Source organism: Pyxicephalus adspersus, chromosome 9, assembly GCF_032062135.1.
Source record: "Pyxicephalus adspersus chromosome 9, UCB_Pads_2.0, whole genome shotgun sequence".
In the NCBI taxonomy this organism is placed as follows: domain Eukaryota; kingdom Metazoa; phylum Chordata; class Amphibia; order Anura; family Pyxicephalidae; genus Pyxicephalus; species Pyxicephalus adspersus.
In genome coordinates, this window is record NC_092866.1 from 28345406 (window position 1) to 28373372 (window position 27967).

The 27967-nt window shown below is 36.8% G+C and overlaps 1 protein-coding gene across 1 annotated transcript; it reads right to left on the reverse strand.

The window, feature by feature from the left end:
* Nucleotides 1-27917, reverse strand: LOC140338707 (transmembrane protein 272-like). The gene is made up of 7 exons (XM_072423013.1): nucleotides 27805-27917; nucleotides 17751-17789; nucleotides 9005-9049; nucleotides 6395-6454; nucleotides 6125-6301; nucleotides 5186-5340; nucleotides 1-4634 (listed from the first exon to the last, which is right to left on the reverse strand). Exons 2-7 carry the CDS (start codon nucleotides 17776-17778, stop codon nucleotides 4566-4568), a joined length of 534 nt encoding a protein of 177 aa, XP_072279114.1. The 5' UTR covers nucleotides 17779-17789; nucleotides 27805-27917; the 3' UTR covers nucleotides 1-4565.
* Nucleotides 27918-27967: the final 50 nt, after the last annotated feature.

Sequence of the window (27967 nt, forward strand, 5' to 3'; positions counted from 1 at the left end):
TCTGATTACAATGCTTTTATTGAAACTACCTATCCTTAAAAGCAAACAGTATAAGCAAAAGAAAGCAGACTAATGTGCCAGATACCAAGGTCAAGGATGCAAATTATTTACACAGTATAACAGTATAAAATTCAGTTTGAAGACACAATTGGATAACACAATAGCATAAATTTGTTTTTAATAAACATAAAATAAAAACAATTTCTTATAAATGGTTACACAGATTAGTGTCCTTGTTAAGCAAAAGAAACATGCAAATATTAGCTTGCTTTTACAGTTTAATCCTGTCACTTGCAACTGAAATCCAGGCAGATAAAAAAGGGCATTTTTTTTAAATTGTAAATTTATTTTAAAAAGCACCACATTACCTGTGTATAAGATAAAAAAAACTGATTCTTCCTTGTCCAGTGACAAGCTTTGGGTGGTCCTGAATCAGGCTATATTACTTCAATTTGTCGTAACCCTACCACTACAATTATATATAATCTTTAATATGTCACTTACTTGAGTCTCTGAGCCTTTACCTTGCATCTCGGGGCATTTATCATTTACCCTAACAAATTATATATATTGTTTTCTTTAGGACAGAAAGACATTTTTTTGTAGATTTTTATTTCCTTAGTTTGAATTAGAAATAAATTGTAAAAAAAACACATAATGCATTTTCCTGGTATATTCCCAAATGCACCTTTTATGTAAAAATGCCAAGTTTCAATTGTTTATATAAATACAGGCAATGAAGTCTTCTGAATAAAAGTCTAACATAAAGCATTTTTATGTAATGTAACATAACACAACTAGCTTTGCATATTACTTTAGATAAGCCTATTCCCCCTTTTAATGTTACCCTGTTTTTATATAAAAAAAAGTTGTGTTTTTTTTTTATTTATTTATGAGGATTATTAGTATAAGGTCAATGGAGTCCCTAATGAAGTTTCCACTTATGCAGGTTTGCAGCAACTAATAACTTCTTATAGTAATGTGTTGCTAGCTATTGATGCTCATTGTGTAAAAATGGGTGCGAAAAAGTAAAAATACAAGCTAAATGTCATCCAGTTAGGTTTTTTTTTATTATCTTAACTTAACTATAGTATGCATAGAGCCGAGTCTGAATGGGGTGTCTGGTACAACAAATCATTTTGAAAGGTAAGACAGATTAGTCTGCCTGGAATTCAATTTTGTGATAATGATTTATACAAAAAAATCTAGGTTATTACAAGCTAAAATTAAAATCAAAAACACAATTTGAAAATATATATTGGCATGATAATGATAACTAATAGTAAGAGTTGTGAAAGATTGATGTGAATGCCATATCCTAGAGTATATAAAATAATTAATTTGGAAACACTGGGTCTGAATTTTTTAAAGCTATCCAAGACTGGTGAAGATAGTATATGGGGAATCCAGCACAACTGAAATGAATCTGGTTCAGGATTAAAAACATTTGCTAATTAATAGCAGTTTGCTGGATCACCCAGGTTCTCTTTCATGATAGTCGATCTTTTCCAGCCTTTGAAAGCTTTGATAAATCAGGCGCAATGTAACTAATAATGTAATGTATTAAAATGTAATTGCACAGTAGGCATCTGTGGAAACCTTAATGCCCTGAACAAACTACTTTCACTGTTGCTAAACTCAGTTAAGTTGTCCAATTTATGGAACTTAAAGGACAACTGCACATTTGGTTGTCTTTTACGGTATAGCCCCACCAGGCCACCAGGTCTAATACTTAGCTCTGCCCCTGTGTTTGCTATACTCAATCTAGGGTTATGCTCAGATCTACACATCCTACCTTTTTAAAGTATTTGGTCCTCCAAAGCTGGCACATGGGATTTGCAGACCTATTGGTTCTTATAGGCGGCTGTATACGTGGTTGCATCCAACATCTCTATAGAGAATATTAGTCTCCCATGCATGCAGCAGGGACTTTGCAAGAGTGTTTTTTGTGTGTCTCCAGGGAGGAAGCTACAGTTCCAGACAAGCTGGCTTAGATTTAGGAGGATGGGGGACATGTCTTAAAAAGACATGGCCATGAAGTAAGAATAGGATAAGTGTCTCCTGAATAGTAATAGTATGTAAGTAGGATACCTAAAATCCCTTCAGACAGCCTATAGACCTGTTCTACCAGGATTCAGTTGACTGATTTTTAAACCCCATACAATACCTTGCTTTTGCATTCCACCATTTGACCCCCCCCCTCAACCCCTCAACCCCCACATAGATATAAAAATAATTTTTGGTTGAGCCATGTACAGGTTTATGTAAGTGTTTAAAGTTTTGCCTGGAGGACACACTAGAAATCTGTTGCACAACAGAAACAATAGTCTTATCACAATAGGGACACAAAAGAGAACAGGTATAGAAACAAAAAATGCCAGTATACAGAAGCAGACAGTTATACCCAAGGGTAACAGTAAGGGTAAGGGTAACCCAAGGGTAATACATCATGTACAAGACAAACTCCTGTCTCACAACATTTCCTACTGGATCCAGATCTGGATAATGACACAAGGTATTAAAAATTACCAGGCTCAAGCAGAATCTCTCAATTCCATGCACATATCCCTACGTTTTATGCAAGTACAGAAAAGCTGACAGTCAATCTGTCAAAAATTCAGTGTGCTTCTTATTTGTTGACAACATATTGCCTTAGCTCCTAGTGGAATCACAATTGTCCCATTCCTGTTGGATGGACTACAGAACCCCAGCAATCAACCACCCCTCTCTGTTCCTCTCTATGTGAAGCAAAACAATACTGCTGGATTGACTACTAAAACCTTCCACACACATTGTGTGTAGGAAAAAGGCGCTGGGCACATGCAGTTCTAGGGGCATGTCAACAGAATGTGACCTCTTTGTAGAGGCCTCTGCAATAATTTTACAAGCCTGGTAATGATGAACAGTGATTAACACAAGTTGTGTTTGATTTTTCCCTTGAAATGACAGACCTATTCTTGATGGAGATTGATAGGGAAATGAATGTTTGTAGGACAATTACAATGGCATTAAAAGACAATAATATAAAAAATATTATTAAAAACTACTCTACCCTCCCCAGCCCTTCTGAACTAATCAATACTACCCCACCCCAACTCTAACTACTTGTCCCAATAGCTATTTAAACTTAAAAGCTTGGGTGCAAAAAATAATAAAAAAGCGTGTATTTATGCTTTGAGTATACAGTGCATATATTTGAAATCACTAAAGACATCTGACTTGATACATCGCTGCCATCATTTATATAAACCTTTTTCATATTATATATTTCTCCATAAGTCCATAAATCTAACAAAAAAATAAATTTTTAGATTAGTAGTAAGTAGCAGACCCTTGCTCATATATATATATTTTTGTTATATGCTGCTTAACCTATATACAATATATACAACACAGCAAGTCAAGCTCGTCAGCAAAAAATTGATACATGTTTAATTTAAACCAATATACTGACTAGAGTTCCATGAGAGAAAGCTAAAACCTCCATTCGCTTTGTATATACAGGTATATTGATGAACTTAAATCCTTCTGACTATTTAATATAGTTTTGTGGAAAGGGCTGCAGGTTAAATCTAAATCCTGGGAAGTGCAAATGGTAAAGATCCTTCCATGTTATTACATTCGAAGTCCAAATCATTTACTAGGATTTTTTTTTATTGGAGTCTATGCCTTTATGGTTCATCAATTTGTATGTTATTAGAAGGCAAATGCATACTTTTAATATTAAATTTGTCTACAAATGCTTTTTTTTTTTTTAAACATTAAAATGGGGTTTACTGCTGGTAATCAAGTTTTCATGCGCGCGTAATGATAAATTCAAATGTCCCAAAAAAGAAAAAAAACATATAAATCCAGCACCACCCATATGAAGCCAACACCATGGCACCTATGCTGCTGTAGGCACAGCTCATCAGTAAAATTTCCACTGCGCATGAGCTTTTACACTTCTGTGAGTGGGTCCACTCATAAAACTACAAGATAAATATAAAATTCTCTCTAACTTGTTGTTCTCTGGTTAGGAACCTTAAGGTAAATAATAATATCATTTTTATAAATTGCCATAAAGGAACAAAGAAAGTAGAAGTGTGGGTCAGCCTTTTCCACAGGGTCCACAGGACTAGAATTTCTTCTATGAATCAACCCAAACATAGTTATACTTGGTGGCAGTGAGCATGGATATGCCGGACAATGAAGTCTGCCTCACTTCTTTACTAGATTTTAGGTGAAGAGCAGTGGGAATAGATATGTAGCAATCTGATGTTAAAGAAATTTTTGATCAAGCCTTGAGATATTCAACGTAAGGCCTGTCAATTGTTTCTTTTTATGTAGTAGATAAACTGGGTGCACAGTGATAAAAATAATTTCTGCTCTGTGTCTCAAATTTCTATATTGACCCTAAATATATAACTGTAGATTATCTTTTCACAAAATTTGATCTGCTCACTTGATTTGACTTGGTGGAGGAGTAGGCCACTGGTCAAAAAAGTTTAATTACAGCTTTTAGAATTTATATCTGTATAACTTAAATAAAGGGAAAATTTTCCTGGGAACTTCACACTTTCATTTTACTTCAGTGCTTCTACATCTTCTGGAGAGCGGTTCCTGTCAGGGGTTTCTGTATCTGCACCTGCCACCTTAAATAGAGAGAGACTAAAATGTTAATGCTGTAAATATTAATGATAAAATGTAAATAAAATTACCTTATGAACAGATTTTTTTGATATACTGGAAGAAATATTTGCTTTTCTTTTGCAAAACCAACAGAACAGAGTGCTAGAGAGGGTATGTATTTGATATACAGGGCAGACACATTCATTGCATTGTAATAAAAGAATGAAGTGGATTTTACAATACTTTGAAACAAGAATAGCCAGTTCACTGCCTAGCCACAACTATGTGCTATGGTGTTCTGCCCTGGGGCCCCATTAGAAGTTTTAAAATAATTTGTGGATTTTTTTTTTAATTGTAATTTACAGGTTTATGTAAGGGTAAAATAAAGGTATTGATTGAGTTGTACTCTTTTTAATTGTTTTTTTTTTTTTTTTAAAGTAAGCACACTTTACCAAGTTCAAAAAGCATGATGGGTTTTATATACCCATCCCAATAAGATTTTACAATTAGGTTCTCTTCTAAAATTAAGGTAGATGTAAAGTATTGATACCTGTGTGGATTATAGCTAACTTACCAAGAGACCGGCACAACATGTGCAGAGACAGATAACTGCTACAAGGAATGCCAGAAAAATATACTCAAAGATGAGAATTCCAAATGCAAATGTATATGCTAAATTATTGCAGCGTCTTGGATTTTCTTGGTAGACTCGAAACACCCAGACACTACCTAAAAAAACAAAAACAAAATATATATACCTGTGAAATATAGATGCATGAATCACTTCTAGGACTAGAGGGCATATAGACATTAGGAGACTGTTTGTGACCAGTTTGAGACACAATCTAATATGTGCAATGTCTGATGATGTGACTCTTTTCCTAAAAGGCTGGAGTCGGTGATGTCAGCAATATGTCTGTGTGATTTAACTTATCTCTTGTAGCTGTAATATAGCTTGAATAATTGACCTCTCTGAATAATATACACAAAATAAATGACAGTGGTAGAGGTACTGACTGTAGATTTTCATGGAATTAAATGTGGGACTAATTACTACTAGCAGAGGCAACAGAAAGATACAGACCTAATGGTAAACCTAAGCTCAGTATTCAACAATCACAAGGTTTTCGAAGGACATGGATGGATAAATTATGATAGCTGTGTATTTTTACTTTAATAACATTTCCTCATCAATATGTTCTCTTACAACCACATATACACTCATATGGAATACAATATGTATCAGAAGTGTAATTATAAAAGCCTTCACTTCAAATAATATGCTATTTAATCTCTACATCTCCAAATAGCATAGCAAGTGATAATGTCTATAAACTGACGGCACAGAAACTAATCAGAACTAGGCAGATCAGTTTCTATTGCTTGCTGTGGGAATTGAATTGCAAGAAGAGGACCCTGACCAGTCAACACACACACATATTATGTACAAGTCATTTGCCATTTAAAATTAATTTTAAGGATATTGTTAATAATAAAATCAAATGACATATACCTGCAATGAACCAGCAAAAAGAAAAGAGACCCAGCACACTTTCTATAGCATACGCCACCTTCTCAGCAACCAGCTTCAGTGGTATTAGTGCAAATGCTAGCAGATGAAAGACACCGGCTACTATCAGGTAAATTGGGATGTTAGGCTCAACCGGGCAGTTGTAAACATGCATGGACCCTGCGAGTAAATGAAAACAACATTGTGAACTTCTTGCATGAATGAGATTCAAGAATATTTTGATAAATTTCAAATGGGTAGTCTGTTTATTACCTATAATAATCATGGCAAGGCTGAGTGCTGTCCAGAGCACTAAAGTAAAGAGCTGTGAGGCTGAAAAAGATAATAAAATGAATGTGTAGCTGAATATTTCACATATTTATAGAATTTATAAGTAATGAAAAAAAAATATTCAATTTTCATGCTTTATTGTTTTCAGTAAAAATATACATTGTTAGCATAATAAACCCATGTATTTGTTAAGCGGAAGTAAACCCAAAACATTAAAACCACACTTACCTTCAATCTCACAGATCAGTCTATCCGTCGGGAGGTTTCTTCAATCGTGTCCCGCGTTGTTCCGGTGTCTGTCTTCGGCCCGGTGCCGACATCTTCTCCTCTCTATTTTCATGTTCTTCTTCATAATTTACCCGATCTCGCACTGCGCATACGCAAGATGGGGTGACATAGATTGGGAAAAAACTTGCCGATCTCTCCTGCATGAGTTGAAGATTTCAACTCAATTCTTCAAATCTTGTGTGCATTGGTAGCAAACAAAATGTGTAATATTTTGATGGCCTAAGATTACATTTAGCACTTTGTTGGCACGACCTCCATCTATTATTTCAATGAAATGCAAATTTTGCATTATTGCCCTGATTTCAGCAGCCTGTCTAGAGATTTGAACTAATTCATATTGTCCCAAGATCTCACATAACCAGGGACAGCACCTAATGCTGACAGAACCGGACCTCCTGCAAGCACAGGAACTACCTGGAAGAATGGGGAAATCTCTACTTCCTCTGTTTGGTTGTATGACAAACATACCTTTAGATACTGAGATGCAAAGGAAGTCTTTGATAGACTCTAGTGATCTCTGCTGTTATGCTGGTCAGAGGTCTGAAGAAGCTTTACAGAGTGTAAGTAAGAAGGCAAGGGGGGTTAATCGGCGGGGTAGAGAGGACGGATCTTGCTATTACCCTGTTTCCCCTATGATAAGGCACTGTCTTGTATTTTTTGAAATGCCAAAATATGCCCTAGGTCTTATTTTCAGGGGGATGTCATATTTTTCCGTGAAGAAGACTACAGTACACATTTATTGTTGAAAATCACTCATGATCACTTATGTGCCATTGATTGTCCCATTCTGATCACTCTGTGCCATTCATTGTCCCATTCTGATCACTCTGTGCCATTCATTGTCCCCTTCTGATCACTCATGTGCCATTCATTGTCCCCTTCTGATCACTCATGTGCCATTATATATATATATATATATATATATATATATATATAAATATAAGTGTGTCAGACAAAAAAAAAAAAAAAAACTCTGCTGCTGTCTTTGTAGAGAATTGATGAACCTGTACAGAGGGTAGACTTTAACTCTATTTGACCCGCCAGACCATGCCTAATAAATACCCAGTGCCATTTATTAAACCACACCCAAAGGCAAAATTCTTGTATATCTGGCAGTATCTAGTAGTCAAATCTTTTCACAATGAATAAAATTCACAATAAAAAAAAGACTGGAAATTGTTTTTTATCTATGCAGTGATATGAAAACTAACATCCATGCTTATGTGTTTTACCCAATACCGCCCTTCAGCATAGCTGGACACAGGTAAGTCAATAACAGGTTTTTCCCCTTTTCTCAATCTATATATTTGATCTGATCAACATACACAGAGAACAGCTGTTGCATCTTTCCCTAGGGGTCTATTTATAAAGTGATGAACCTCACATTCACAAAACAATCCCTGGTGGGGAATCAACTACTGTGATTGAAACACATAGGCACCACTGGGAATGTTTCATTGAATGTCAAACTCACTGCTTTAAAAAAAAAGCCACAATGTTTCAATTAAGGAATATTGCTTTAGATATGCATTAAAACTAAAAGAAGATTTTTTTTTTATATTAATTACAAAGAATTTGGATCACTGAACTGTGCTCCTAAATGTGCCAAGGATCCATTTGGTACCATTTTCACAAGTATGGTCTTAAAAAGGATGTCTTAGTGAACAGGAAAGAGCAGCAAAAGGGGAATCTAATTTAGTAAGCAGTATAAAAGACCTCAAATTTTACAGAAACACTAGTTGAACTGAACTGAATTTTTCCACCTGTTGCATAAATATATAATATATACCATACACAAAGTTCAGTGGAAGTTACCCTAAACTATCAGATATAAATCTTTATTTCATGTTTTGTTGCCAAATAATGTGTATGATTAAGATATGCAGGTATTTATTGACTCTCCTATTGAACATAATTCTGTACCTGATAATACTATCCATTTAGAATTAGAATGTTAGGCTGTGGATTTTACATACAAACACAGTCCATCCAGAAATCCACAAAACTGGCTGTGTTTCTGGCACGTGATGCATGCATCCAAGACAGACAAAACAACTCTAGGTCTTTGTAGCTCTGGTCACAGTCAGCATGGTTTAGTGTTAGCCACCAGCTATTTCTGAAAGCCAGGTTCCATTACTAAGCCCAGGAAATATGGAATATTTATAATACTAGATACACAAGACCATGAGATGTCTATGTATGATAATATACCACGTTTTAATCATCTTCCTCTTTAGTATTTGCAGTGCATACCCTGATTAACTAAATATAAATGACCATGATCATGCTTTGAACACAACTTACCTTTACATTTCGCTTTCAGAGAAAGATGAGTCTCACCATGGCTTCCTAATAAAAATGGAAATATAAGGAATATGATATTCAGAATATATTATATATAGGCATTTTATTATGTTAAGGAAAGCCATAGCACCCACAATATAGTGATATGAAAGTCAAAGAGCAACATGAGCCAAATGTATAATCAGCAATCTAATGACACCCAGAAAACATTAAGTATTAAACAAAAATTCACAAGCGATATGTTTTTATTTTGCAGCAGGCAGGAATAAATTCTCTTAAGTACATTTTGATACATCCAATTTCATTTTTAGGCAAGACTGAATATTGTGAGGTATAAAATTTGCCTGTACAAATAAAACATGAAGCTAATATACTTTCAAGCAAAATTGCAATTTTAATTTTCATGGACTTTAAAGCCATCTGGTTGTGACAGCTTCAAAATATCTTAATTTATTAATAAATAGTCTAATGGAAAAATGGTTTTGACATACTGTTTGCTGCATACCTAGTTCCACTGCCATTTCATTAAAAGGATGGCAGTCAAACATTATACCTACTAAGCCAGCTCCATTGATCATGTTCTGGAGGCAAGGACTGAGCAGTAGACAGACAAGGTGAGTTTATAACAACCAGTGGGTAATGAACAGAGATTTGTAATTATTGTAAATGATAGGGAGCAGTTCTATTGGCTGCTGAGTGATAGGAAGTGTTCTGCTTAGATTTACATCAGCCTGTTGGAGCAGGGGAAGGGAGGGTTTGATGAGATGGAGTAGAACAGTGCTTGACTGGGTAAAGAACTGACCAACAGATCAATTAAACATTGATCGTCAATGCCCTAGTTTTTAATAGATTTTCACTGGATTTCATGTTTTTATCAAACCTAATGTCTAAAATATTAACCAGTGTTTGGCCTAATTTAGTCTTGGATGCTGAAGCAGATCATTTCCAGGTTCTTCTACAATCAACAAGCTCCATTTGAGCCAGAACACTAAGCTACTCAGTAAAGCCTGTCTGGCAACACTGTTCTCATCTTCATGTCTGAATGTGGATGTGCAGGGCATTGCTGAAAGTACTAACCAAGAAAGCAAAAGTATTTTTTACAAATATGGAACCATATTAAAATAGGGTTCTTTTATACACGTTGTTGCTTAGGATTACAACTTGCATTGTAAGTGTTAGGCAGGATCATTTGTCTTTATTAGGATGAAAACACTGTAAACTGAAACATTGCATGTCTTTTGACACGCACTTGCTAAAACTGTTAGTGCAGTAAATGAGCGGACACCTAAGGACATGTACAGGAAGCTTGATCCTGGCATTCTGCCTCAAGTTCTATGCAGAATTCTAGCATAGAGCCAAATACATCCGAGTGGTGAATGTGGGGTGAGGGGGAGTATTCTAGAAAATCCTATCTACAAAGTCTACAAACTGGCTACTGGGTACAAGACATACATTTGTTTATATTGATACAAAGCTAAATATAGACACATGCCGCTAAAAAAAAAATTACATATTTTTATTTATACATATTAAATAGCTACATTCCTTTTTTGTCTTTTATATCTGGAAGTTCCAGGATTTAGAGGGTGGGAATTTTGCTGAGGATTTGTGCACGTTTGCCTAATGGTTTATTTAAAACATCTTTTGAATTTTAGTACTTACACTGCAAAGTACTAATTACACGTTTAATTTTGCATCCACAATACTCTACAAACATCTTTTGTGTTACAAGGTAAAGCATAGGGAAACCACAATGTTATATCACAGACATCCTTGCAAGAATTCATGCAAAGCAGCCAACTTATGTGTTCAGGGTAACTAGCGTCCCTGTATTTATATTTTGTAATGTTGCAAAGGGGGGGGGGTGGTGTAGACCAGACAGCCAGGGTGACACCCAACCGTGCCAGGATTTCTGCCGTTAGGTGGACAAAGTCTCTTGCATCGGACGGCTCCAGGTCATATTAGGCCTTTTGGGATTCTCCAGTTAATAATGGGGCCACCAATCCTGCCCACTGTTCTTTAGGCCAACGTTTTCTCTTTCTTTAGGCAGTTCTTTCAAACATGGTCAAAAACACTTCAGGATAATCATCAGCAGTCATTTTTGGCAATAAATGGCTTACCCGAAAAGCTGGCATATGCCCAGAACCACTCTCCGTGTCAACCCGCTCTTGTGTAGGTATCTTTTGTCTTCGTCGAAGTGCGTCGAACTGTTGTTGGTATGTTTGGGAGGGGACCATTATCTCATAAAAATATTTGATTGTCATGTAGGTGTAATTAAAGAGTTTTATGTTATTTGTACATATATTATATGTGTTTTTATAGTGAACATAGTTTTAGCTTATAGAATTCCTGAAGAAGTGGACTGGTTCCACGAGACGTGTTGAGGATTCAGCATTAGACACATATTGTTACAAGGAAACAGCATTACAACATACGTGTCATATTGTTTGCAATGTTTTGAATTAATGCTTTTAAATTTTTGTATGAAGTTGGATTAATTAAAGAATTATGTGAAACATTTACCATTGCTAAAAATATTGCCTTAAAAGTCCCTGTCTTGTTTATAGTAACAAAGTTTAAGATTTATTCTTGTTTTATTATCCAAATGAGTGTGCATTTTTATAATATTAAATTGAAATATCAAACCTTTGACTAAAACAAGGGTTTAAAGGTAAACGCAGATGCAGGTTCTTTCCTTTTTAATACCTATATATGAAACAACCAGAAGACTAGTTTTCAAATTAAGTACAATAGTCTGAAACGCTAGAACAGGCACTGGGGACAGTGAGCAGAAAGACTATTAAGTCCCAGCAGTCAATGGCAGCACTGGATAGAGTCAGGAACTAATCTGCCTCTAAAATCCCCTTCAGCTGTGCACAGCCCGAGAGTGTGAGCTGGGGATGCCTACAAAATACACCATGCTGAATTGCTAAAATGAAGCAGGAGCTGCTGCCATTTCTTTATTCTCCTTGCTTTTGCAAGTGACATCACTGGACAACATAGGCGGTGTGATATTTTGCAGTGCAGCACAGCATGGAAACGCCGGCCCGATAAACGTTTCCTAACATGTAAGTATGTAAAAATTGCAGACACTGGTATTTTAAGTGGAATTACACTTCTGGCAAACCTATTTGAGTTTGGAAGCTATTTGTGAAGCTTTCAGTTCTGCTTAAGGATTGTAGTGTAGAGTGACATCAATTGGTTAGTTTGGCTACTGATGACATATTGGCTGTGACAAAATCACCCTGGAACCATTCACCACGGAATTAAGCCTTTGCTAATGCAACATAATAATCTACATAATCTAGTAACAAGGAAGTCATATCTTGTTGGTCCAGCTAGTGAAGGAGGGACTCCTTCATGGCCAGAAAAGTCACACACTAATATTTTGTTGGACCACCTTTAGCATTGATTACAGCAAGCATTCACTGTGGTATTGCTTTGGTAAGCCTATACAATGGTATACCATTTATTTCTGTCCAGGGTTTCCAAAATTTTCACCAAGATCTTGAAGATGGGGGAGTCTTCTCCAGTACATTCTAAATATTACATAGTTTTATAGTTAGTTAGGTTGAAAACAGACATAAGTTCATCAAGTTCAACCACTAGGGAAATCAACATATCCTAGATAAAACCCCATAGACGTAGTTGATCCAGAGGAAGGCAAAAAAAACCTTGGTTCAATTTGTTACAACAGGGAAAAAAATCCTTCCTTATCCTTCAGATGTCTTTACTTTAAAGCTTTAATGCACAGTTATATGAATATGCTTGTGACATCATGGAAGAAAAAAAATCCACTGGATAAACCTGGAAATTCAATATATTTGGGTAGATTGCGTACTTTTCTTTTTGGGCACATAATGTTGTTAACCTAGACCTGACCAACTGGAGCAACCCCTAATCATAAGTTATATTTTTGGAAATGATTTGTATGAGTGGCCTATTATACATCATGTAGCTTGCAAAAATTACAAAAAGATTGTTTCTGAAAAAAGATGCACACAATGCCAGATAGAGTGGATATGATACTACAGTATGTAAAGCTGCAGTGGAGCATACAGGTAATTTCAGAAGTCTTGCAAAGCTTCTTACCCTACCAATATGTTGGAACTTGGTAAAACGAAAAAAAATGGTACTAGACCTGGAAATCAGCATGTCAGAAACAAAAGGCATATGAGGAGTCTTTAAAACCTCGACTAGAATACACAATGCTTTTTTGGGAAATGGGCTCCTGATTGCTCAGGCCTGTCACGTTGTGTTGCAAATTGTTACCAAAGTTCACAGCAGCTCATTGTAGCTTGTACAATCTCCAAGGTCTGTTTATTGTCTATTTTTTTTGCTGTGTTATTTCAACACAAAGAACAAGTTACTTTCTCTAAAGATACCACCCCAGAATTTTCTAAATTGAATTACTGTCATGTCTACCCAATTCCTTTGGTGCTTGAAATCTATAAATGCATTATTTTATTGATTGGCCTCCTGTGTCACTGTCAAAATGAATTTTTTTTTTCTTGTTTTCCCGTGCGGAAAACCTGGTGCGTCTTATAGTCCGGAGCGTCTAATGGTCCGAAAAATACGGTACATTGCGGCATAATATGTTGGTGCTAATTAAATCCTGTTTATTGGTCGGTGGATGCAAAGCCTCAGCAGGAATATAGAAGACGTGTCTGGTTTTGCAATTAAGATATAACACTTCAACACTTAAGCTAAAAATACACTCTTGGTCAAGCCAAGTCAATAAATACACCTGTAGACCATTACACAGCAAAACTCTAAAAAAAAAAGCGAAAGATATTATTCTACTTTATGACCATCAAGCAAGTAAGCAGGCAGAGACAAAAGCAACATTCCAAACAAGACATTGGAAAATATGACCTTTGTCAAATGTCTTAAATGTTCCAGTTTTAGAGTAGAGGCTTTTTGGTATTTACTTAGGGTGTGTCTACACAATACCAGGTAAAGGTTAGGTGCAAATGTGTGTGTTTTATTATTCACAATGGGATACAAACAACTAAATACCAATGCAGTGATACTTACTGAGCTAAAGGCTTTATTGTAAGAGAAACATTCAGAAAGACAAACTATCAATAGATACATCAAATACAAAATATGTTAAATATTCCATCTTTTGATATAGTAGTCTATCAGTATCAAAAGATGAAAAGTACAAAAAAACATTTCACTGTACAGGTTAACATAAAAATTGTTTCCTGAATGCAGAAAAACAACCTGTGCATTTATAATGTAGATTAATTAATTTTGCCTTTAAAAAATGACCATCTTTAGACTAAAGGTAAATAGGCACATGTAAAAATCCTCTATATATATCCAGTTATGGTTTTATTAAAAATAAGTGCCTTTGCACACTACCTTTGGCTGGAGTACGTACTTCAAATGTGCAAACAGCTGATTGACTTGTGTTCAACTATAAAACCCCGAACAGACAGATGTCGGATGATTGTTGCTGGAAACAATATTTTTGATCTTTTCCAGTGACAGATGAATGAACAAGTCCCGTACAGACACAGTGGCGTTCTGTTCGATGGAGAGGGAAAGTGGGGTGGACAAGCAAGCAGCACCCGCTGCACACTCCCCCATGAAAATGCATAGCAGTCGTTACCAATGTCATTCATCAATCTGCTACAGCAGATAAAAGAAGAACATTGGCAGATCCCTGGTAGGTTTACAAGTTAATAGGGTTCTGATGAATTCTGTATTGGTACACTTTTGATCCCTTGTTGAACACTTTTGGATCAGTTGCTGCAATGTTGTCTTGGGAGTTGTAGTTCTTCCGTTAGAGTTTATCATTCTGACTTAGCACTACCCATCTTCACCTAAAATCTGCAAGCTGGATTTCCTGCTATCTTTATTATTTAAGCAGCCATTTTACACCAGACCATGAGGGAAAAATGGTCGAATATGGCAATATAATGCAACATTACTTTTCAAGGGCCATTTATGAGAATTTGTGGACGTTATTAGGCCTTATAAAAAAGTTTTAGGGGTGAATTCACAAAGTCTGAATTTTCCTGGCAGCCCCAAAACTATTTCTGTGTGTTCACAGAACACATTATCAAATTATTCTGAAGGTCTTTATTTAATTCACATGTCTCAAGCATGTTTTAGACATATCAGTACAAATATGTATATTTGGAGCTGTCATTGCAGCTGTGTTTTTTCAGATTTCAGTTCAAAGTGAACTGCACAATCACCTCCTTTACATTTATTATATCTGGAAGGGAACTATATATTGACAGTTTGAAGATCAGATACCAGGATGTTGCCAAAGTAGACCAACTCCATACAGGTTCAAGTTTTGGCTAGCCTCTATTTTAGGATAATTATGAAATTTCCATTAATATATTAACAAAATGAAAATCCATCCCAAATATTTCATTTAGTTATGGCTAGGGGGATATAGAAAAGGACATAGAATAGTATGTAAGCCTTTTACTGCTGTATATTGTTATAAAATTAATTTAGTATCTGTCCTGGAAGCCACCTATCACCAGCTATAAGAGGGAATACAGTTAAAGTCTGAAATAAGTTTTTACCTTTCTTCACTCCTAAGTTACCAAGCTTTGTATTTTTGCAGGCTTGAGGCTGGGTCTACACAGACTTTTTAACCTCCTGGGCATTTCTCTGATGTCTGGATTTCTGTACCAAAAGCGGTACACTGTTTTTCATGAATTTGTTTTTTTTTTTTAAATTGTAGACCTGTAACTTACAGAAATATGTCCAAACAAGGGTCTAGTTGATATTCTGAATATAATAAAGTTTGAAACACACAATCATGTAAAAAAAAAAATACTTTTAATAATAAAATTAAATATAAAACACAAAATTCAGCTTAAACAAGAATGCATAAATAAATAAAAAATACTGAAAATGCAATCATTCGGTATACTGTATAGTAATATGTTTTTCTAAAACACCTCCACAGTGTGGTAAATTTTAAAACAGAGTCCAACGTCACATACCTATAAACAAAACCACATAAAAATTTTTTGTATTATTTTGTATTGGATGAAATTCAGGACTTTGTATTGAATCCAATACAAAATATTTAAATTTCCCGTTACGACCCCCGTCGATGGGCGTATGCACTGACATCATCAGGAATCACCGAAGGACGCATACGCGAATGCCGAGTGTTCTAATTTTTTGCACTGTAATGCTTATTTCTATTTTTAGCTACCCCGAACCTGGTATGGGGTAAACGCTTGTAGCAAGTTTTCTTACCCCGAACTAAGTTCGGGCTAACCGCCCAGGTGGGTAAAACGCATGTAAACGTTCCCACTGCGTTTATATGCGTTTTTATGTACTTTTTATAGCGTTTTAAAGCTTGCCTTTAAAACACTGGAAAACATCTACGCAGCGTTTTCCTGCTTTTTTGACGTTAAGGCATTTACATTTTGAGTGCTAATAAATGCGGGAAAACACCCCATTGAAGTCAGTGGAAGCCTCAGCATAAATGCTTGGAAAACCGACCGTGTGGAATAAGCCTTAAAAAATAAAAAAAAGGAATCTCTGAGCTGCAGTTAGTTTGCCTCACAGATTCATCTCATGGCCTCAACTATGTCGCTTTGTAATCCCATTGCCTGTCACTCCTTGGCCTATACTAGCACTTCAGTTCCTTAGCAGAACCCGCCTAAAAGTCTACTGCCTACTTAAAATGTCTACTTCTAAATGCACAGGTATGCCAGACCCAAGAAGCTTAGAGAGACACTCATTTTTTCTTACCCTTACTCTCTGTACAGATGTCAGATTGTCATTTGAAATGTTATTTTGTGAACCTTCCAGTTAACTGTCTCTCCCTTGCTCTGTATTTCTTTCCTGCACTCTTGCATTTCCATGTGCTTATATTCTCCCTATCTTTCTTACCCCCTGCTATCTCTTACATTCTTTTCCCTCCTATTGTCCTTTTCAGCTCTAAAGCTGCGTACACACGGCAAATTTTTCTCGCCCGATAATCGGTATCGGACAATTATCGTGCGAAAATCTGCCGTGTGTACAGTCGGTCGTCGTCCATCGTCCGACGACCGTCCTGGCGGATCCATGGACGATGGACGACGACCGATCCTAATGAAAGGGAAGGGGAGAGCGCGCAGCAGGGTGCCGCTCCGTCGCTCTCCCCCTCCCCTCTCCATAGAGCATGAACGGTGCTGTATGTACAGCATCGTTCATGCATCGTGCAGTCTTTTCTCGTTGGAAAGGATCGTGAAAGATCCTTTCCAACGAGAAAAATTTCAGGTGTGTACGCAGCTTAACTTTTGGTTGCTCCCTCTCCCTCTTAGCTTTGTTTATCTCTAGAGGATCAATTTTTTAATCTTTCTACAGTGTTATGTACAAATATTCTTTTCCCCTCACTGGTGTAAAAATATGATGTGTACTGGAACGAGCACTCGTTTTCTTACACTTGCTGTTTTGAGTGTTTAACTAGCAAAGCACTTTAACTATTTAAGGGATTTGTTAACTTTTAGGTATTGTTTATATATATATATATATATATATATATTTGTTTATAATAGGAATCTCCATTGTATACATTTGCCCCAAAATGTGCCCCATTAGAACATTTTGGTTAGTTAAAAAAATTTGTGTCAGGCTGGCAAATCTGCTCAACATTTTCAAAATGATGAAAAAAATACTTTTTGTCTTCAATGGTAATGGGAACTGTCCCTGTAGAAATGGAAACTAATGTACAATAGGCAGAGCTGGCTGTGCACAGAAGCAGAAAACCCACCTGATGATGTGCTTGAAATCTCACCCATTGCTGCTAATCCTGAAACAAACAAAAAAAAAAAGAGAGATTAACTGTCATTGAACTAAAAACTAAAAATAACATTTATTGAAAATACATGGAAATTTATATGTTATACGTGCTATACATTTCTTAGTTTGTTAATATTTTGTAACAAAGATGGTGGCCTCCTTTTTCCCGGGGTATAGGGAGAACTCTTGCACACATGTGTTACATCTTAAAACATCATGCACTAATTTTCCTTTCTTTGTTCCTACTGAATGCTCACGAATTGATTCTATACACTGTTACCCGCACAGTATGTTTCTGACAAGGTCTGCACACCTAAAACCAACTGCCAGCAGTTTCTCCTTTAAGTTTAGTTTTTGGTTTAAAGACACAGAGTGGGCAAACTCTCCTTCAGCCTTGGAATGTCTTGAAAAAGCCAAAATAAAGGATACAGCTTCTGTCAAAGAATTATAAAAAATAAAGTACAGAGTAAGAACTTCAATAACAAATGAATAGCATAGCATTTCTGTGGCAAAAGTTCCTTCCAGCTTCACTTCATTTATACAATATTGCGTTACAAATTTGCAATGTTGTAAATCATCATCAGTTGATATGTGAAAATGGAGACATTTGTATTTTGGAAACAGACAAGGGAAGCTCTAAAGAAAAGAGACCACATCAATTATAATGCAATTTTACAATTTATTTTAAAATTCTAACTACTACCTAGTAGTAACTTGCTTTGCTTGTGCCTTGTGTTTTAAGAATTGCAAAGACCCGATATATGCACAGTTGGCTGTCATATGCCCCCACACTCATGTTTCTATTTCATCTGGAAGGGGGCAAAACCAGGAACTTCTCAGCACCCCCTCGTGGATAGGACACACATGTTCCCTGTCCAATTTCACACATACATACATATATATATATACATATACACACACACACATACACAGGGAAAAAAGGTGTAGTTGAGAAAGCCATATTAGGGGAGAAACAATGCAAGCAGAGGGGAGAGAAGATAAAAAGGGAACTAGGAACATGGGTGGGCCAGGCTAGTAAAAAGAGAGAGCCGGGGCTAGCCAAACTCTCCACTTTCTTCTTGCTCCCTTGTAGTTTTGCCCCACCTAACAAGTGCAGCATCCGGATTCCCTGCTAGGTTAGATGACACACGCAAGTCAGACACTTGCACCTGAATAGCCTGCAAAGTAGACAGGTGCATGTGAAAGGTCTAGTCTAACCAGGGCCAGTTCTAGACTTCTTGCTGTCCAAGGCACACGTTGAGAAAAAAAACTCCCCTCACCACCATCTCCAAGGAAAAAAAGTCAGTTGGCAGTTACCCCTAATAACTGAACCCAGTAACAAACATCCAGTGTGGACTCCAAGTGGCCAACCTCAGTACAATTATCCAGTAGAAACCTCCAGGCAGAGTACACTAGTGACTCCCGGTGACGGGCCTTATTATAGACCTTTAATACACACTCCCAGTGTAGACCCCGCCAGTATAAACCTCCCAGAGCAGGCCCCCGCCCCAATACAGACTCTTAGAACATACCTAACCACAAACTTTCCCAGTACATATCCTCCAGTAAAGACCTGTATTGTATTGTATTGTATTTCATTACTGAAATCCCTGTAGGTTGGCTCAGCTGCAGTACTTTTCAGTGGATAGGCAAGGGAGTATCTTTGCAAACAATGTCACTTGGAGCTGAAGACTCACTTTGCCTCATGGTTGGTCCTGCTTTGACACTAACCACAAAGAAATACAAGTGCAAGTGGTGCATCCGGTTAAGCAAAAAAGAGATTTTGGTGTCTTTTTCCACATGGCTCCCTTTCTGGCTAGCTCAAACTCACCATTTACACCTGGCACCCTTGCTAGTTAGCAAAGACACCTCACTTGACATTTACAAAGTTGAAACTTTTAGACACAGGGGGAGGTTTATAGGAAGTTTGCTTAGTAATGGACCCAGACAATTCTGATGGCAGCCTTGTGGATGACTATTACCACCAAAGAGTACACATTAGATAAGATGAGATACTATCTTCTCTTATCTGGTTAAGGTATATTCATTTAAACAATACAGTATAATTATGAAGAGCTAGGAGGTAGTTATATGGTCACAGATCATGATGGTTGACCTGTTATGTGGCTCTTCTAATAAAGAATTTTGAGTAGATGTAGCTGGAAAACAAGTTCTTGCTAGTAGCTGATTTTTTTCTCTTTTGTTCTTGATAAACAAGCATATGAATTAATTTATTTATACATGTATTTGAACAAAGAGGTCTGCCTAGGGTGTGTCTTCCTGTAAAAAAATTAAAATCGAACAGAAGTCCAGTCAAACTCTAAGCCATGACTGTTTTTTTCTGTAAACATCTTTGTAATTTGTATACCGGAGCTCAGACTACAGTTCCGGGTACCTATGTATATGTATTTATGCATATTATTCATGTATTTTATATGTTTTCTTTACATATTTCACAGTATGTTACATTGAAGAATAAAGACCAACTGAGTAACTGTACTCCTGGAAAATGAACGTGATGGGGCATTTACAACACATAGCATGCACTACTGATAGCTTGAGATATTTGTTGTCTCAGCCTTTTACAGTAAAACAGAACTCACCGAGTATGTTTGGTTTCAGACTAGCTGGCAACAATACAATGTCTATACCAGCATGATGACATTTATTCTGTGCAAATATGATTGCTGGTAGCACAGGTTACAGAATTGAAATTAAAAAAAATAGGAACTAACAATCTAAAATGACTTGCTCCTTACATAAACACCTATATATATTTATATTCAGATTACTATACTGTGTATGTTGCTGGTTTGGTTATTAGCAACATGTGAAACCCACATGGGGCCAAAGACTCAAATAAGTTCTCTCTAGTATCACACCATCACTACGCCCCATTTATTTATTTATTTTTTAATAAACATAGTTTGTGCTAAAGTATTATAAAACATTATGGCTGATTCAATAAAGGAGCAGTTAATTCAGCAGGGTACACTTTTACTCTGCAAGGGAAAATTCACTTAGTTTAGTTAATGGGATAAAGATCTGCAGACTTCAGCCCCCTAATCATGTGCAAGCAAAAATCAATATATATATATATATATATATATATATACACACACATAGTTCTCCCCAGAGGTTTTTAGCCGGTTGCTCCGCCCGGCTGATTTGAATACCCCGCCCAGCTCTCCTCGGCAGCTCTCATCCTCGGATGCACGGATCTCAGTGAGGCTGCTCTGTGCTCTGTGTCATCCATTCAGAAGATTGCTGCTGCCGATGAGAGGTGAGCACACAGTTCAGCCTACATGTGAAGGAGACACAGGCAGCCCCGCCCCCATCTCTTAGCACGAGCTCGGATTTCTGTTTTAAAAAAAATCTGCCTGTGAAATGTATCCACTGTGTCTGCATGTCATTCTGCATCCTCATAGCTCTGTGTACAAACCTCCATATCTTCTAATATATATGTCACAATGACCTGTAATTTTCAGGGTGTACAGGGGACCCTCATAGATACTAGTTATTACAATTTCAGCCCCCCAGCTTTAAAGAATTTCAAGATATGGGCATCATAAATGTAAAACGTTAGGAAAATTGAACTTTGGGGTTGCTGTTTCAGAGAAAAGTGCAACTAGGAGTCCTAAATTGAAAGTGCTAATTGGGGACCCCGGGGGCCACTAACATAGCAGGGAGCATTGGGGTGGGGCCCTTAAATCTATACCTATCTGTCACAAATCTATACCTATGAAACTACTGTCTGCTTCTCTTTGTATACCAATTTCTCTGAGGGTGGGGGGTACAAAACTGAAAATATAGGTGCAAGTGCCGGGCACATTCTCCCCTTACAATCTCATCACTACAGCATCATTAGAACATAAAACACTCTGCCCATTAAAATGGCCTTCCCTGCCCTGTTACACATTCCTGTCCACTTATCTAACATTCTGAACTTCAATTGGGGAATGGGGAGGTGTAAGAAACCAAAAATATATGTACAAGTGGGGAACATCTGTGACTAACATCCCTTAAAAGTTCATCACTATGGCATCATTAGAAAATGCCCACTAAATTTTATTGAGGTTCAGGTACTGGAAGGTTACAGTCGTGTAACAAGGAAGTGCATTTTGATGGACAGAAATTAATGAACTCTCAAGCGTGCGAGTTACATCCATCCAGCCAAGCCAATCAAAATAGCCAAACCTCACAAACCTGGAGGAGGATCAAGTAAACATGTTGGAGCTTGTAAGGTGAACTTACTAAAAGAAAAAAAAAGCTGAGCTTTAAACAAAATGCTAATACAATAAATAAGCATGATGTTTCTTTGCTTTTTTTTACAGCTCTGCTAATCAGGTTAGTGTTAGGTTAGTGATCTCACTTTTCACTACTGCAGTTAAGTTATACAGATTGATCACTTCTCTGCCAGAGTCTGTGGTTAGGCAATAAAGAAGAAGCAACAGACTTTTGAGGTCACCCCTCTCTCCTCATCACAGCACATTGTTTGTGAGCAGGCATGTATGCAGAAAAGCCGGACTGGCTCAGGTCAAAGATCCTGTTTGACACAAGCTTTCTTCTTTACAATGGGTTGCACAAAGGCAGATAAGGTGATAGATGTATATGCATTTTTAAATATGGCGAGTCCTGGAGATTTGCAAAATATAAAAGCAGCTATGAATAGTGGCTATTAAATAAGTCTGCTGTATTAGATTTATAGAGTGGATCAGTATTTATTTTACAGCACAATAGACAAAATGAGTCACACTGCATAATGTACAGAACTGTGTACAGAAAAGTGTGCAATGTGTTATATAATGTACAGCACAGTGTATAGAGTAAAATTGTGTGCAGTATATCCATAAGGCAGAGTGAGAGGTGTGTAGTATAGAACATTCCATACATATAATATACAGCAGAATATAGCAAGAGTGACCTGAAAGGTGTACAGTATGATGTCAGTATGTGGAATAGTGTATAAAATAGAAGAAACCAACTCTACAAGTAAAATTTTAGTTTGCCAGCACAACTGGCAAATTATGTTAGAAACACTTAGAAGTGCTCTAGTATGTGATTGAGAGGAGAGAGGGACATTTTGAAAAACAGGTATTGTTGGTTGTGTTACCATGCAATGTATTTGCAAATGCTATTCATGGATATATAGGGATCATGAAATCAAATGTATGACTTGTTGGATAGGAGAATCCTATTTAATGCATAGGGGAGGGTTTCTGCAATCAGGATTGCAATATAAGGCTATGTGCAATAATTATCGTTGGAAACAAACAATTAAGAACAGATCGTAAATGGAACACTGCAATTGAGGTCTGATGAAGTGTATTTTTTCAGTGAAACATGTAACCTCCTGTTTTTTATCAATAATTGAGGACAACAAACTGACAAACTGATGTTGTTCACATATTTGTATAAAATGTGGAATATATTTCTTAATTTTTATTAATATATTATTTAATTATTTATTTTATAATTATATATTTTTTTTTTATTGAATTTTATACTAGAACAATCCCTTAATTTACTCTATTTTACTCCATTTTTCTGGAGGACGTTTGTTTGTACTAGATATATGGAGTATTAGTATATATGTCCATAAAAGGAAAAAAAAACTTTTGTCAGTAAATATTATACAATCAGTAATCTGTACTTTTCACCTCTAATTCACTCTTTTAGTTTGATAATAATTTTCCATGTCCTAAATCTTTATATGTATAACAGTTCTTAAAAAGAAGAGACACTAAGAACCATAGGTGTGTCAGGATCTGGTGCACACAGGTAGTGGAGGTATCATTAGCAATATCTAAGTAATTTTTCATAATAGGCTTTATCATCACACACTGTTCAGCTAAAACTTTAAAACCTCCTTCTAATATTGTGCATGCCCCCTTCTGCCACTAAAACTGATCTGATCAATCTTGGCACAGACTCTGTAAGACCTGTGAAGGTAGCATTAACGCACAAGCAGCAGATATTTTAAGTTGCACTGTGTCAGCCAGCTTTAATCTTTTCTAATTGCTTTAGGTTTAGTTCCAATGCTTGTGTGTCCATTGTAAGTTCTTTCAGTGGAGGACAAAGGCCTGTATGAGTGTGCAACTACTCAGCCCCATGCACAGCAAGCTGTAATGAACTGTGTGTTCTGACACCATTCTATCATGGCCAGCATTATGTTTTTCAATATTTTCTGCCCTTTTGTGAGATTCAACCAGACAGGCTAACCCCCTTAACCCAAACCGATTAATGAGATTAGGACACCCATGATCCTGTAAGAGTTTCGCTGTTGTTCCTTCAATGATCAACTTCTGCTAGGTACAACCACTACATACCAGGAACACCCAAACAACTTGGGTTGTAGAATCTCCAAAATGGCATCTATCACAATTTGGCTCTTCTCAAAGTTCCTTAGATTCTTATGTTTGACTTATAAGGTAGTTGGTAGTGGTTTTAATGTATTGGCTTATTGTCATATACATCTATAAAGACACAATGGGTGACTTACTTGTGGGAGATTCTAATGAAAACAATAGGGTAAGGCTAGAATCTAGCCTTAAAGCGTACCTAAACTCAGAAATTTCACTTTTCATAAAATGGTAGACAACCCTTTCTGTTTGTTTAGTTTTTTTTTTTTTTTTTTAAGTGCAACACCCTTTTTAAAAAAATTAAAAAATTAAAAAAAAGTGCAGCACCGCCTCCTAATTCTCGATCACCTAGGCGATCAAGAATTAATGGGAGCGCAAAACCTCCTACCTACGTCATGCATCCCAGGAGGCTCTTGAGTGCGCCTTCTGCACATGCCTGAGCATCTCAATGCTCACGCATGTGCAGTAAGACGGGCAAGTTTTTTTTACGAACTACGTGCCCGATCTTGCGCCTGAGTCGGGTGACGTGGGAAGAAGAGGAGCAGATGGCGCCGCCTGGTGCGCCAAGCCGGAGACAGATACCGGGACAAGGTGGGACCCGATGGAAAACACCTCCGGACCGAACAACTGCGCTGCAGGATTGAAGGTGAGTGTATTTTTTTTTGTTTGTTCTAGGCACCTTTGAGTTTAGTTCCTCTTTAAGAGCGTTTTTTAGGTGACCAAATCACCTACTTTTAGTAGGTAAAACAAACCCAAAAAGAAAGTATAGAATTATACTTACTCTACCCAGGCTTCTGCCCTTATAGACTAGGCAAAGGTTAATCCCATTCACTTCAATTGAATAGTACATATGGCAGTACAGAAGCATGTGTGACCTGTCTTCCCTTGCACCACATCTTTGGATGTCTCATTAGGGGGTCTTTGAAATGCATGTAAAGCAGGTAAAATGCAGAATTGTCCTGTTTAACACTGCAGATACATGCATTCACATCTCCAGCAACATGCAAAGAAAGCATATGATGGAGGTATGGTGATGAATGGTGGGTTTTTAGGGGAAAAGGCTTTTGATGTCGCACCCCCCCCCCCCCCATTATGAATTTATATGGTCTACATTAAAAAGCTGTGGCTTTAGTACTGCTTTAAATCAGAAATTTAAGTTTAACCTAAAAATTATTAAATTGAAAGCAGGCAGATTTTCTATTGCAGTAGGGACAGCCTATGTCTCTTCTGCATTAAACAAACCTGCCTGCCTGTTTGCAATCTTCTCCTAATGTACAGTGAGATACACATTCAGAGCTCATTGTAGGATCCCAGTATACCATGAATCCCAGATATGAAGGAACTCCCATGTACATGCACTCCCATGAACCTGGAAGGGGGCCCTGCTGGCTCCAAGGCAAGGAAAGATGAGTTAACTTTACGTTAATAGTTGCAAACAAGCAGCTACATTTGTTTTAATGTAGAAGAAGCATAGCCTGTTCATTCTACAATTAGGAACCTGTTTTTTTATCTCCTAACTTTTGTTCTACTTTAAGACCCAGCAGTGAAATATTCTGTTTATATGATTAACACAGTGCAGATCTAGGACCCCTATTGTCCTTTTATTCCATAATCACTATAAATTCAGCTTTTAAATGTGAAAGTTAAATGTTACAGTTCAGATACTCTTTGCTTACCAACTTACCTGTTTAACAGCCTCTTGACAAAACCTTGTACAGTGTATGGCAGCATCACACACATCGTTCTTCATTCTCTGTCCCTAGTCCTGATCCCACATGGCTGTCAATATTTGTAGCTCCTAAGAATCATACTTTTTTTTTTGTGCTCCTCACTTAATGACCAATCTGCCTAATTGCCTTGTCTGAGATTTCCCTAAGTCATTTTCTTTTTAAAAACTGCAAACAAAGTCTCTTTGTGAGCATTTCCTGTTATAGCATGAAAACCTGACTTCATCTCCCAATAGTTCTGTTGTGTTGTCAGCATTTTAGACACCTTAATATTAGAGACTACAAGAATCCGTGCCAGCACACACTGCACTGACATATTTAATCATTGCCACGATTAGAAAACTCATTCAGAGCTATGCCATCCAACAATCTTTGAAATGTATGTAAACAGGAAGTGGCTGTGAAAAGGCAACATAGGATTAAAAAATTATTAATTTAATATTGTGTTTTAAACATGGCGGAAGTTTGATAACCAGTAGTTCCAGAAAAATCTTATTCTTTGCAGCATATTGCTAGGTGGACTAAGGTAGTGAGGAAACACAGATCCTATAGGGCCCTTTCACACCATCACTGTACAGAAACCCACATAATCACAATACACTGTAACAAGCATTATGAACATGGATACAGTGCTGTTCATTCTGAATGCCACCCAAGGCATCTTGTCATTGGGCTGACTGCATTGTAAAGGCTTAATTGGCCAAGAAAAGCAGGCATTATGTGAAAAGGCCCCAACAGTATGAAGTTCCTGCAGACAGGCTTTCCACTGAAATGAGTCCATAAAGAGCACCTATGGCCAGACACATAATATTACCTTCAGAATAAAAGTGGATATGCTTTTAGAAACATGTTCAGCAAAGAGTAAGGGCACTTATACTTATCTTTCAAATTTTAATGTTGAGGGAGGTTAATTATTCATCCAAGAAAGCATGTTAAGGGTTCTATTTATAAAGCAGTAATATTGACATTTAGGAAACTTAGTGGAGAATCTTCTAGCTCCATATGTCATAAATGCCAGTGATTATATTTTTATATATAAATCACATTTCATTTTCTTGCAAATAAAAAAGTCCTGACAAGGTTTCATATGTTTTTCTTTTTAAAATGACGGTGCCATTATTGCTTAGGCATCATCCTGGGTTACAATTAACTACCTGGACTGATGACATAAAGCTAAGCAAAGTCACTGAACTGAAGCCCAAGAGCAGTTTTTTTGATAATACAAGGTGGGGCATGTTCATGCTGTTGCTGTATACTGTAACAGTTAGTGTTAGAGGTAGGTTGCCTTAGGGGAGCGTTGGTGGTTGGGCTGAATGGTTTATTCTTATTGCACACTTTGACACCAAGAGCCAACACTCTACATTAAAACATTTAAATAGATTTTTAGAATAAATATATGCACATTCCTAAAATTATCATACCAGTATATCATCAAATAACAATCTAAAAACATTTGTACTAGCTTTTAACACTTAAAAAAAAACAAAGATCCAGGAGAAAAAGAGATATTGAGCCTTTCTCAATCTGACATGCATATTTTATTTGGAAGAAACCTGCAGTGCATCACTGCCAAAATAATCAGATTCCATGCACCACTCCCTACTGTCCTTAGCAGAACTATAGGAAGTTAGGAAAGTCTGATGTATCTAATCCCTATTATTTCTGTGCACTGCACAGGAATCCTAAATGTAAGTACATATGAAATAAGAAGTAACATGCATCTATTTATAACAGCCCTAATTTATGCTGCAAAAACCTTATTATCAGGCTGGGAAAAGATTCAAGAAACTAACTGCAGTTCTATTATAAAGCAAACATGCATTTATGTGCTATGCAGCTTTTACAAAGGTCAATGGAGTTGTTTTGCTTATCAAACAAGTAACTGCATAATATTTTCTAACTGAAGGTTGTAAAGCATAACAAGCAATATTCTCACCTGATTATACAGTATAGAAGTAAGAAATAGTCAGATCCCTCTCTTTTGCTGTCTCTGTCCTTTTTATCCTGAGCATAGTGATGATGACAGCATGAACAGCTGCAGGCCCTTCCCAGGAACCTCCTCACTGCAGTGGGAAGGGCTGGCTGCTGACTTTAGGCTT